General features: G+C 40.3%; 1 protein-coding gene across 2 annotated transcripts in view; it reads left to right on the top strand.

Annotated features, from left to right (window-relative positions):
- The window catches only part of TIAM2 (TIAM Rac1 associated GEF 2), a 98277-nt gene that overhangs the window by 70867 nt on the left and 14375 nt on the right, over window positions 1-13035 (top strand). Inside the window, exon 1 of one of the 2 annotated variants that reach the window (XM_074896520.1) lies at window positions 7527-7612. The exons of the other annotated variant lie outside the window; for it this stretch is intronic. Within the exon in view, the coding sequence (XP_074752621.1) occupies window positions 7601-7612 (12 nt within the window). The 5' untranslated portion in view covers window positions 7527-7600. Of the gene's footprint in view, window positions 1-7526; window positions 7613-13035 lie in introns of those variants that run through there. 2 annotated transcript variants of the gene reach the window in all.

The raw sequence follows: 13035 nt of genomic DNA, 5'->3' as shown, positions 1-13035 counted from the left end.
TGAACAGAAATTATAGTTAAAAATCCCTGAAGACCTTTCCCTAGAATCGGCTGCCTTAGATTAGCTCAGCTCACTTGTCCTCCGCTCCTATTTGACAACCATGTTCGTTTTCCCTCCATCTGGTGAGGAAATGAACTTGCAACAGGTCTGGTCAGCAGAGCGCATGGCACCTTTGGCAAACACAGATCTGCATCTCCTGCAGGATGGAGCATTTTCATCAAATGCTTTCAGCTTTTTACAGGGATGAGATGCAGGTCAGTATCATGGTCCTTCTTGAAATGTCAATATTTATAGATATAGGGGAAAAAAGAAAGTAGAAAGATTATTTATTTGTGCATTTCAAAAGTCTGCTTTTGGATGCTCAAGTTGCCTATGTGATGTCAAATCATCCCTCCAGTGCTTTTGAAGCTTGTGTATCGAGTTTATTGTGGTGCCAGTTGTGGACAGTTCTCCATTTGCCAGAGAGGAGCTTTTGCAAGTGCAGTGAGAAGCAGACGTTTCCATGAACTCTGCATGTCTGGGACCATGGTGAGAAATCTGGTTTTTGGTCTCCTTGCATATACAGTCCCACTTCTTGTGCTCAAGGAGCCAACATGCAAATGTACCTAACTTCTATAGCTGTTGAGGTTTTTCTTCTGACCTGTCTAAAGTGTATGTGCAATTGAGCAGCTGCTTTGCATGTCAGGTGGTGCCCAAGTGGTGTGAATGCAGACTGAGACTGGGTCAGAAAGCAGACCCATCTTCCCATTTCTGTGTCATACAGCTGCCACAACAAGCTTCCCAAAACAGTGCCTTCAATGGATGCGAAATACATGTGTCATGATTTCAAAAAGTAAATCCTTGCGTTACGTGTTTGCTGATTTCACACAGCAATTTCTGTAATGAAAATCGGTGAGTATTGTAAAGAGTTTGTTCCATTTGTAGTTTTGGCCTCTTGTTATGTACAGCATAGCCATGTACTGGAGGGATGGTTTTCCTAAATTGAAGAAATTAGTATTTTGTATTCAAACTCTCTAAAACTGATTTTGAAACCTCTTCATTAGAAGTAGCATTAAAACCATCAGCTTCTCATGCAGATAGAGTAATTTAAGGGTAAAAATCCTGAGGTACTATATACATTCAGGTGTAAGTTCAAACCTGAATGAAAGAACGTGTATCCTGTTGCTTTTCTGTCTGAATGCTCAATTGTTAAAGAAAAAAGTGTAGTTTGGTTTTGGGGAGAGGAAGGGGGCAACTGTGATGGTTGCTGTGGAATAGTAGGGGTGAAAGCAGTTAGTAATCATTACTCATATAGTCCAATCCCAGCGGAAAATTAATGCAGTTGTTCAGTGTTTATGGATTATTTGGTATTTCATCTTCCGGAAGGAAGCAAGTGGATGCTAGAAATGATGTATTCCTCTGATTTGTTACCTAGAAAACACTGTACAAGCATGTGATCTGTAGCACATGTGCTGTGAGATAGTTCAGGGCACTGTTACTCAAGACACACCCAACAGCCTTTCCTTGACATTGTCATTAAGTGTAATTCTGTGTGTTCTTTTGTGGTGGTTCCTTTATTTATTCTGATCTGGTGATGACACTCACTCTCAGAGATGAGATAGAGATCATCAGTCTGAATGTGTGTGTATAAGCAGTGGATGATTGTCTTTTAGTACATAAATGTCAAGAAATGTTTATTCTTCCCCACCAAAGTTAAACAGTTTTCCTAGTATGATTTTTCAGTGAGACAGCTAAAAGATTTACCAAACTGTACTGAATTGGAAGGATTATTCTCAATGGTACTGTGCATAAAACATAAAAACTGACAAGCACAAACATGTTGTGATTACATTTAGGATGGTGTGGCAGTCTATGTATGTGTGTTAATGTGTCTGGTAGAGTCCAGAGCCATATTTCTCTCCATTCGATGTAAGTGGCAGGCATCCTTTCTTGGTAGTCAGTTAGCGACCCATACACCCAAAACATCCCCAAAGAAACATTAACATTGAAATAAAACTGTGGAAAATCTAAAAAAAAAAAAAAAAAAAAGAAAAAATTAAAAAAAAATTTTAAAAAGTGTGTGAGAGTAATTCTGTTAAGCAAAGACTGTAAAAATCAAAAATCTTGGAAGGCAAATGTTACTACTGATCAAGTAAACACCAATTGTTGAGCTACATTGAAAGCCAAGCAGAAACGACCAGAAGCTCAACAGTGGTCACTCTGGGAAAAGTAAAATAAGAGGAAGAAAAAGCTACTGGTGTGCCCATATGCCCCTAAACCTATTTCTTCCATGGAGTCAATTCCAGTGAAATGATGTTCATGGTGATAGCTTCTCATTAGCTCTCTATTTTGCATTGCTCAGGCAGTTCCCACTTTCACAGCATGTCATTAATTGCAGGAGAGCTGCCTGCCTGAAGGTTTACACAGCATCCAGAGGACATTAAGGAACTCTCCTTTATTTTAATTGTGAGAACTTCTCTTTAGCAATTGATGAGATCCAAAAGCTTGGGGAGTAGTCTGCAATTAACATCCTTTTTTCTGGTTTTTGTAGGAAGGGGATTAACAATGTATTACTCTCAAAATCATGTGTACTCCTCTGCAATCCAAGTGTCATTTCCTTCCAGATGCGAGATGCATTTAGGGAGTCTAAGAGCTAACATGGGAAAATAGCATGTTCCTTAGCAGTGGTTTTCCTTGATTCAGTTGTGCCTGGAGGGGACAGTTCTGCATCAAAAGTGCGACAGAAACCTGTGGGGAGCTCTGCTAATTACTGTGCTTCCCTTGCAGACAGCCCAGCCTATGGTGAGCCTAACCAGGGTTGCTGGGTCCAGCAGTGTGGAGCCGTGGCTGGACCCCTGCTGTCATCATGTGCCTTTTGAGAAGGGTATCAGTGATATAAGTTGAATTGTAGCCTGTTTGAAGTCTGTAAGACTTTTGTTAATTAATTTAGGTTTCAGTATTTTATTCCATCCCTCAGAGAAGGCACCAAAACAGATGGACTGTAGGTTACAGAACCTACCAGTGACCCCAGTCCTGGATTTCACTTTCTTGCATTGATCCTGCAGTTCTTCAAATGCAGCAGAACCACCCTATAGATGGCCCAGAATTCAAAAACAACAGTTGCCTGTCTTGGCTAACATGGTGTAAGGAGCCTTGAAATCATAGAGCTTAAAGCATGAAAGGTGCTATATCTAGAGTGAACCTGTAACCAGGCATTAGGTCAAGCTGTAGATGGAGACCTGTGTGCATACTTATTGGTAGGGAGGCACAAGAATGGCAAGAAAGAAGACCAAAGGGAGATTCTGCAGAGGTGTGAACTTGTGTTGCTCTGTTTTGTGCTATTACATTGAGTTGCTGGAGTTTGGGGGGAGAGGTGGTATTTGTTGTCTTTCCTCTTACTCAAAGAACATCCTCTCAAAAGTACTGTGACAGTTGTCAGTGTAAAAAATGCAGATGGTTTTGATTGGGAGAAGAAGTTGTGTTGTGTTGCCACTTGTAAATGAAAGAAGCCAGTGGGAGGTGACTTACAATGCTGCTTTTCTTTGTAGTCTTCTGGGAAAAATCCATGAGGCTTACCTGTAGATGAAAAGAGAAGCATATGACAACAGTCCTGGTTCACTGCAACAGGATACAGTGTCTCTGGAGACACTTGTGACTTGACGGATGAAAGGCAGGAAGCTGCCTGGGAGTCTACAACCCTGGGCCTCCAAAGGCAACCCTAGTCACCTGCAGCACAGGATATGACGGCAGCATTTCACTTTGCTATGAAAGGCAGAGATATCTAATCACACTTCTGACAGACCCCGGGAACTGGGCCAGCTGTAGATTATTTGGTCGTTTTTTTTAAGACAGAGATACTGTTCAGTTACAGTGATGGCAGTAACACGCATCTTTTTTCTTTGTGATGCAGAAGCATTTAAACACAGTTTTGGTGCATGCTGAAGTATGTGATGTGCCCAGCAGGACCCATCACATGATGTACCCATAGGACACAACATCACTTTAAAGTAGCAATACAGGATTTCAGAGAAATACTGTATCCTGGGTACCATCATATACTTCAACGAGGCTTGATTCGTATTTTATGCTGTCAGGAACATGTAAAGCCAAAGGTAGACCTGAAATGCCAAAATTGAAAAAATCTGCTACCTGATTGCAAAATCAGAGATAAAAAGATACCTGAAAGAAAGGCAGAGGGAGGAAATTAAAGAAAGTAAGGGATCATTTGAGTCAGATGCACAGGGAAGTTCCAACAGATTTTCATGTTTTGTTCCTTCTTGTCCATAGCACTGTGTGCCTCTGCGTTTTTTTTTTCCTTCTGAGATGATTTCCTTCAGAGACAGCAGAATCTTTCTGTAGTGCCTAAACAAAATGCTGCTGAAACCAGGGGAGAGTTGGTATGGAGTTCAGAGGGCCTGTATTTGTCTTTACAGGGGGGTTATTGCATCTTTTAACATTGGAAGCACAGTATGCCTGCTACTAACAAGCAGAGGTAAGAGTTGCCCTCTCTGCCTCCAAAGAAGGCACAATGCAAAAATACATTGTGAAAGATTAATGCAACTGCAAAGATAATGTCTCAGTGGTTGCCATAGTTTCTAATTCAACACTTGAGAAAAGTTTTTGCATTCAGCACAGAACACTTTGGGTGAGAATGTTACAAACAATATTTAAGATGCTTGAAATTACAAATTAAACAAGAATTAATTTTAAGCATTTGGAATGTTAACTAATTTTTTTAGCACTGGAGTTAAAGCAAATGAAGGCATTTTAAAAAACATGTTATTATAATAAGTGTGATAGAAAAATATTTAGAAAAATCATTCACTCACATTTATAAAAGTAAAAAATGGAGTCCCTCTAGAACACTGTAGAGATCTGGAGACCAGCTGAATTAAGCCCGAGCTTGTAGTGCTTGGAGACCACTAATGTCACAAAGCTTCTGTTAGTCCAGGATATGTATGTACATATTTTATATTCTGGTTCACTGCTGGTCCAGACTGATGTTACAAAGTAGCCCACAAGTGTTAAGAATTGTCCTAGAGGCGAGTTGCTGTTTCCTTTTAAAGTATATAGAGATAGAGCAAAATTAGCCTTTTACCTTCATGCATTAAGGGCAAAAAGCAGGATGGGAAATGAACTCGATGCAGATAAGTGCACCTAGACATACCGGGACAATAGAGGGAAGCCTGTATTACGAAGGATGTTACTGTTATGGTAACTATCAAGCCTGGTGCCACTAAAATGGAAAGATGAAAACCAGATGTCTGTAAAGGGAATGTGTGTTACTCAAAACACACAGGAACAAACAACAAGGCTATGTAATTTTTCCAGTCGTCTTAAAAATATTTCAAGGTGATTGATTATTTTACATGTAAATTTTACATAGGAGGCATGTTCTTGAAAAGGGCCTGAGTGTTTGTTGTATGCTTCTAGAGAAGAAGAAAGGATAAAGAAAATGGTTTCATTCATTTGGTTTATTTTAATTTGCGTTTTTCACTTTTTGAATTATCCAAGTCTCTCAATAAGAGTTGGAAGGATTACTAAAACATAGTTGGGTTTTTTTTTTTCCTAATGAATACACATTTAAAAAGAGCTGTTAATTGGTAACATCTTTTAGCTGACATATGGTTAGCTAATAACTCAGGCTTAATTAGCAAATCTGGGGAAGAATAACTTCATAATATGGAATTAAAAAGGCCTGTCATTGTTTTTCATCAAGATTGATGATATTGCTTGGACATGAAATTTAGCATGGTCCCAGTGGATGAGCTGTCTTTTAACACTTTATCTATTACAGAAACAGAGCTTGAAATTGCCGTGACTCGTGCTGATAGAAAATGAAGAAACAGTATCTTTCCAGAAAGTATAGTTATAATCATAATAACTGTGGATCTGATGTCCTGACCTGTGTTATTTTTAAAATGCCATATGCAGTACTGTAAACCTTTAATTTTCACAGACTAGTGATTTTTTTTTTTTTTTCTTCAGACTTGCTTTGTGGATCCCTAGAGTCTGTGGACTACTGCAGAGGCAACCACTAATGGGTGATAAGAAAAGTAGCCTTGTACATGCTACACAGTAGTCCATATAATTGGAAGTTTAAACCAGTCTGTGCATCCATTGAAAAATGAAATATTAGGGAGCCAGCAAAACCTCTCTCACTCCTTCGAGACCATTCATTCAGTTTTCTGTTCTATAGTCTTCTCACACGGTGTATCTGATATCTCTCTCCAAAAGAAAGAAAGGGCATAGTCCCATCAGCTAAACAAGAGGTTATGCTGTGAGCCTTATCACCAGTGTGTTGTTTCAGGGCTCCAGCTTCATTGTTCCTCTGATAGGCGGCTGCTTGGCAACTGAGCTGTAAGGTTTGGCAAATGCTGAGCTGTCAAGTTGTGCTAATTATTTGGAAAGAGATGGATGTAAGTTTAATTGCAGTAATTAAAGGAGAAGGCTGCATTACTCCCTTGTATGAAGGTGAATATCCTTGAAGCCTCTGAAGCAGCAACTCATAACCAAGGATATAGAAAGCCAGCCTTGGTGTATCATTTGGGTTCAAGAAAAGGGTTTACTAGAGGGCAATAGGCAGTGGCAAGGGCCGTGTTGAATGAAGCCTGATAGCGCAACTTCATTGCACACTAACAGTGCTGAGGTAGGGGGAACATGGGAGTTACTGCGTTTTATTATGCCACTGGTATAGTTCTTCTTTTATTAATTGCTTGTCAGTCCTGTAACTCTTGAGCTCAGTGGTGTCATGTCTTATAATGTTTTATTTAAAGTTACATTGTTTTTAGAATAATCTATCTGTAGACCTGATTGGTTTTGTGTAAATATATCAACATGGGGACTTTTACTTTCAAGCCTTGAATTTATTACTGAGCACAGTTTAAATTTCTTTTTATTGATGTAATTACAACTAAAAAGTTCAAACAAAGGACAAGCACTATGATGTAAAGAAATCATGCAGAGAGCTGCCTATTTGTTTTTCATTTTATTATAGTAAGAGTATTTGTATGCCACACCATTTAGCGGCATATACCCTTGACAGAGCATCAGTACCATTGATAATTCATGTTGACCTTCAGGGCAGTCAGCACCCCCTAGATATTTTTAGGTATTTGGCTGATTTTCTCAAAGCACCTGATGTTTTGTTTATGCAGTAAATCTCACAGGCACAGAGGCAGGTACATTTCTGTGGATCTAAACCCCATCTTTCCTTGCCATAACTGCACTTTGTCCTGCATTCTATGTCAAGCTATTTATAAAAAAATCTTCTAATCTGGCACGTTTTCCCTGCATTTGTAGTAATAAAGGGAGACATGGCAGGTCAGTTTGTGCTCTCGTACACTGCTTAGCCCCATTACACTGGGACGTTGACAGCATCTTTGATTTTTGTTAATCGGCACAAAAGAGAAACTTGTACGGCTGAGCTTAGAGAGAAGGTGTGTTCGTGGGGGATCTCAACATCCACAGCTTCCTTCCAAGGGGCCTTTTCCTTTGGCAAAGTTTATATTCACAAGCCACAATGCCCGCCTTCAGGAGGAGTAAAACCAGAGCTAAGAGTTTAGCGTTGGCTCGCAAAACCCAGCAGCAGGCAGCAGCAGCTTACGGCTCCCTGCACAGGATGTTTTCTGTGGTGAGTTCTGCAGCAGCGCGGGCTAAGCTGGGGGGGTGCTGCTTGATTTGGCTAAGGTATTTGATGGGGCTGCACGAGCGTGCCAGGCTGTCTGTGCTTGATAAATAGCAACTGTCCCAGCATTGGTAATCGAATAATGGATTCTGGTAACATGTAGTCAGTGGGTGAGTTTATACTAGTACGCTGCATGGGAAAAGGTTTGGGCTTTTTCAAGTCAGGGGGAGGGAAGGATGAGGTGGTTGCCTGTGCTGTTTGCTGCCAGGCTCAAGTTATTTCTTGTGTCTGTCAGAGAAAGGACTAAGTCATGACCCATATTTTAACAAGAAGTGGAATGGTTTTAACAAGATTCTTCATGGACATTTGGAAATAACTGCACCATGAATGCTTTAACTATTTATCTGGTTTTTCATAAATAATTTAGGATTGTGGAAACAGGAAAAAAATTAGAGCTACAATCAAGTTACTGCTGGGGGAATGTAAGAAGGCTGTTAATATATTACAGAGGTGGTAGAAAAATACATGAGCCTTCTGCATTAAAAATTAACAACATCAGGATAAGGACATGGGGAAAGAAAGAATGACAGTATTTTCACTGGATCAGGTTTTGGGAAAATTTGCCCTGTGTGCTTTAATATTACCTGACAAGAGTCTCCTTTTTGTGATCTGGGCTGTCAGTGTTCCTCTCTTTTTCTGATGGATGGTCTCATCTTTACCTTTTGTGTGGTTAGAATTTAACATTCCATGATGGAAATGACTTGTTTTGCCTTTGACTTTGGTATGCGTTGGGCCAGGAGATTGATTTTAGAGAAGCTGAGCACAGTATCTGTGAACTTAGTGGGAGCTGCTGGTCCTCAGGACCTGGTCAGTGTAGGCTCTTGGGCCTAGATCCCTGCTGCATGACTTGGTTTATAACTAGCATTTCAGTCAAGTACCTAAGTCACCAGCAGTTCTTCCTTTATACCCAGGGAGAAGGATGGGCATGTCTCTCTGTGTGGCAAATGAGAGGGAAGATTTGCCACCATGCAATTCATATTTATAGCTGAGGTGGTTTGTATCTTAGCTGTTTTACTCAGCTGTATGTTCAGCCTTCTTTCAGGCCTTGATCTGTTCTGTCAGGAAAGAGTTACTAGGTCATCATGCCTTCCTTTTACCGTACTTGTGATTTTTAAATGAGGCTGGTGACACTTACTTGCATTACTGGAACAGTCTGATTTTGCTAATGTAAATCTCCCTGAAATAGGGAAATTCTGACTCAAAGACAAAACTGCATCATTAATTCCTCCCCTGTTGTCTGGTCTGTTGGTGTCTGGTAGGGCAGCTTCTCGTAACATGAAGTAGAGATGTTGCTCCTCCCTCCTTAAAGCATAACTCTAACTACACTTGGATAATTGCTACGAAGGATCTAAGTGGATACTTAAAAAAAAGACCTTCCTTTAGCAATGTTTTATGCAATTTAATTAAAAGACATGCAAGAGACACACTGAAACCAAACAGACCCCTAAAATATGTCAGCAGTGTCAGTCAGAAAAGTTTCATGTTCTGAGTGGCCTTGAACTTGAGGAAGAAAAGGAGAAGGACCAGAAGATAAGTGATGACTGAGGCTACTACTTTGTTTTAGCTTCTGTTGCCCGAAGCTGAGTGGCAGTCTTGCCCAGATACATGTGGTGAAAATCCCACAAGGTGTTTTTCAGTAAAACTCTGCTGACATTTTTCACTCTTAATAAATAATTTAGAGGAGTGCATGTACTGTATTGGTGTGTAACATAAAGCAGCTTTCTTCAGTGGTCTTTAAGGAAGCTAAGGCCTGCAACTTTCTAGCCTTTTATATGGCTGGTTACAAAGCACTTCTCACTCTGAGCATGATAGAGAAGTCCGCAGAGTGGTGGACCTACAAACAAAGCTAGCTGTTAGGGCTGCCTTCGTTCTGGAGGGAAGCATCTTCTAACACAATGGAAAAGTGATGGATATCTCCAAAAGCTTTCCTTTTTCACAGAGTGAGGGATGTAAAGAGGTTTCTGGCCAGCTGTTCATTTCTCAAAATCCCATGTAATTGTATTTCTTCTGCTGACTCGTGCATTCAGTCTTCCTGGAAATACATACATCAGGCAGAGCGGAGCTGTTAGCTGTTTGTTTTCAGAGGGTACAAGACTCATCTGTTTATGCAGGATGTTTTCTGAGCATGTTTCCTCTTCAGCTAAGGAATTCAAAGGATTGGTGATCACCCCGTAAATGTGGTCAGTGTCCTGCACAAGGGTACAGAAATCTGCAAACTCATCAAAGGGACATGCATGGTTTTAACCCCCCCAGGAGTCTTAGGCTGTAGAGTTTTCTAAGCCTACTCAAAATATTCCTTTCCATCACTTTTTCAAACAAACCCCAACCATCTGACAGAATACATAAGGTGTATAAATGAAGGTAAAATAAAGAGCAGTGAGCAGAGACACCATAACACTAATTGACCTTGTGCAGCATTTATGCTCAATCAGTATAATTCAGTAGAAAGTCATAGGGTAGCCATGAAATTGTTGTGCTAATGCTTAACCACTGCTGATTAATGTCTTCTGCTCTCTCACCGATTAATTTTATGGAGATTTTTAACTCTGGTGGGAATAGCACAGCCTCAGATGATGATGTGCTTGTCTACAAGGAGCAAAGAAAATCTCTTAAGAGGTTCTTTGCAAGTATCTTTTTGTTCAGTTCAGAGGAATAATCTCTAATATTTCCTATCAGGAGTATTACTGAAAATGGGATGTGCTTCATTTCCATCTGACAAGCTGAGCACCACTGTGATGGTTGACTGCTGTGGGTCAAGCTGACAACTGTGTGGACTGGAACTTTCCCTTCTAAGGTTCCACATTCACAGGGAATACTCCCTGCAAAAGGATGTGGAACCTAAGTATGAGACATAAACATACAGTGATGAAAAAGGTTTCTCAAGGTTGCTTCTACACATACTTCTGTTTTCTTAGAGGCCAAGAGTGGACAGGAGTCTGCTTCCCCTGACTGCTAGGTCTGTAGAAGGGTTTAATACAGCTTTGTTGGATAATCTGTGAAAATGGCCAATAAAACAGTACAGTGCTGCTTAACTTCATTCTCCCTGGAATGCAAGTATTTGCTTTTTCTATAAACCCTGCATAAGCTCTAGTTGCTTTTCCCAACTCTAGCACTCATAGTCTACAGTTTTTTGATTTTTATCCTAATCTGTGCTGTTCAGTGCCAAAGGTAAGCTGAAGCTGCTTACAGTCTCCCTCTACGTGTTGCTGGAAGTGGCATACATAAGCTCAAGTGATGGATTTTGGAGAAAGTTTGTTGGTTCCCCTGTATGCTATTCCTCAGCTACCTTGCAGCCTTGTCCACAGTCAGTCATCTGGGCATTTCTTTTCACCAATTTAACTGTTTTTATTCTGATGAGCTGCACACTATAAAGGTTGACATAAATAATTTTTTTTACCATTTGCTAAGTACAGACAGTCTTTACCTTGTGCAAGTAAAAGAAGCTGCATGCTTGAAGAGTTTACCAGATGTATCTGAGAGTCAAATCTGCCTGTGTTTGCCATTGCAGTGTCATTGTCAGGGCACATTCAGGGTTAATTCCCACCTTAATTCAAGATTATGGTGGGTGTATGTAGTACCAACTTGGGGGTCCCTTGAGACTTCTTGGTTTAAGGGCACTGGACTGCCAGACTCTGCTTTGACATCCAGAATGCTCAGGTGGCTTTGAAATCCCAGTTGAAGTCAGTAACAAAGCAGAGGCTGGGCCTCTCCTGCCCACACATAAAAGATACAAAAGGGATGTTTTTGGGGGTTCTCACTAGAGCCTTTCTAGAAAAGATCAGGACATTGTTTGGTGTGGGAGGCAGAAAGTAGCATCCAGAGCAGTGTGAAAAAAAGGTGGAGATTGTGACCTTGGTGGTAAGGGAGTTTTGGGAAGAAATGTGAAGCAAGAACGGTTTTTATTCCTCTCTACTTATTTGTTATTAAGAAGTCTCTCATGAATACTGGGCTCTTAGTCGAGAACCTAAGGTACACTTTGTGGTTTCACTGGCAAAATGGGTTCCTGCATCTTCTATGGTTCATGCAACGTGTAGGAGGAGTGTGTGAAATACTTCTGTCCTGTGATCATCGTTGCTTTGACCCAAATGTATATACAACAGAGAAAGAATGAGGTCTGGATATTGCACAGTCTGGAAGCCTCCCATAAAGGGAGGGATAGAGAGCAGCAAGACTACTGGAAAGGACAAGAGCCTATGAGCAGCACTGCACGACAAGGGCAATATTTTTAATGCACTTAGTGCTTGCATGTTCAGGAACATACTAAAGTTTGTAAAAATCCCTACTTGTTGTCAGTATGGCTGAGAGGTAATCCTGTGCCTTGGGCTTAGGCCAGTTATGCAGAACAATTTCTGACACCAAAATTATGTTGCTTAGATGCTTAAATAGTATTTATATTGAGGAGTGTCATCTGTTTCCATATGCTTTCTTATCCAGTGGTTCTTGGTGGCAGATGCAGCTCTGGCCCCAGAACTGAAGGGAATGGAGAACATAGGTTGTTCTCCAATGTCTGCCTGACCTACATTGTGAAGGCAGTTGAAGAGGAATAGAGGACTTCTAACTCCTCCTTGTAAAACTGCGCCTGATGATGATGTATGACTTGCTTTCAATAGGCTGCCTCATATCCTTGATCTAGTGTCCTTGATCAGGCATCAGGTTGATGCAAATCAAGCTGCCCACGCGCACCTTGGGCTGTAGAGAGCATAAAATCTGAGTCATTTTGCTACAAATAAAAAACTTTCTGACATTAGAAACAAACCAAAACTCAAGTACTTTGGCATTCAGCTATTTAGAAGTTGCTCTAAAATACACCCTCCCCCCCATTTCCTAAATTAAGTTGTGATTTATTTCTAAAACACTGATGAATTTTAGTGGCACAGAGTAACTGTGATTTTTAAAAGTATTCCATCAGTGTGCAGCTCTAATTCCCACAAACACCATTTAATTTACTTTGTATTTTGTTGTATCCTAATAAATGTTGTAAATATAAAATGTATCTAAATTCCATAGTCCTGCAAGCTGTCATTGTACAGGATTGTGGAAGATGGTCACCCATATTAGTAAAGAAAGTAACATTTTTTTTTAGACTAGTGCCATTGTTCAAAACTAGGGCTGGGAAGCTACAGAGTAATATAGACTACATGACAAGTACTTAACATTTTAACATTTATTTCCATCACATAGGTGTGAGGGATGTACCTGTGTTTTGTCACATGAATAGCTGACATTTAATATTGCTAGTGCATTTAGCCTCCACCTTACATAAGGCTTTGTATAGCTCGGTTCAGTTTCAGAGTAACTTTTGCATTTGCTTATTTGATAACCTAGTATGCTTGTGAACTAAGCTACAAAGATAATCAGGAGATCCAAAA

This window comes from Athene noctua, chromosome 1 (assembly GCF_965140245.1).
Source record: "Athene noctua chromosome 1, bAthNoc1.hap1.1, whole genome shotgun sequence".
NCBI classification, from domain to species: Eukaryota; Metazoa; Chordata; class Aves; order Strigiformes; family Strigidae; genus Athene; species Athene noctua.
Note: the sequence above shows the minus strand (reverse complement) of the source record. Positions and strands in the feature narration are given on the sequence as shown.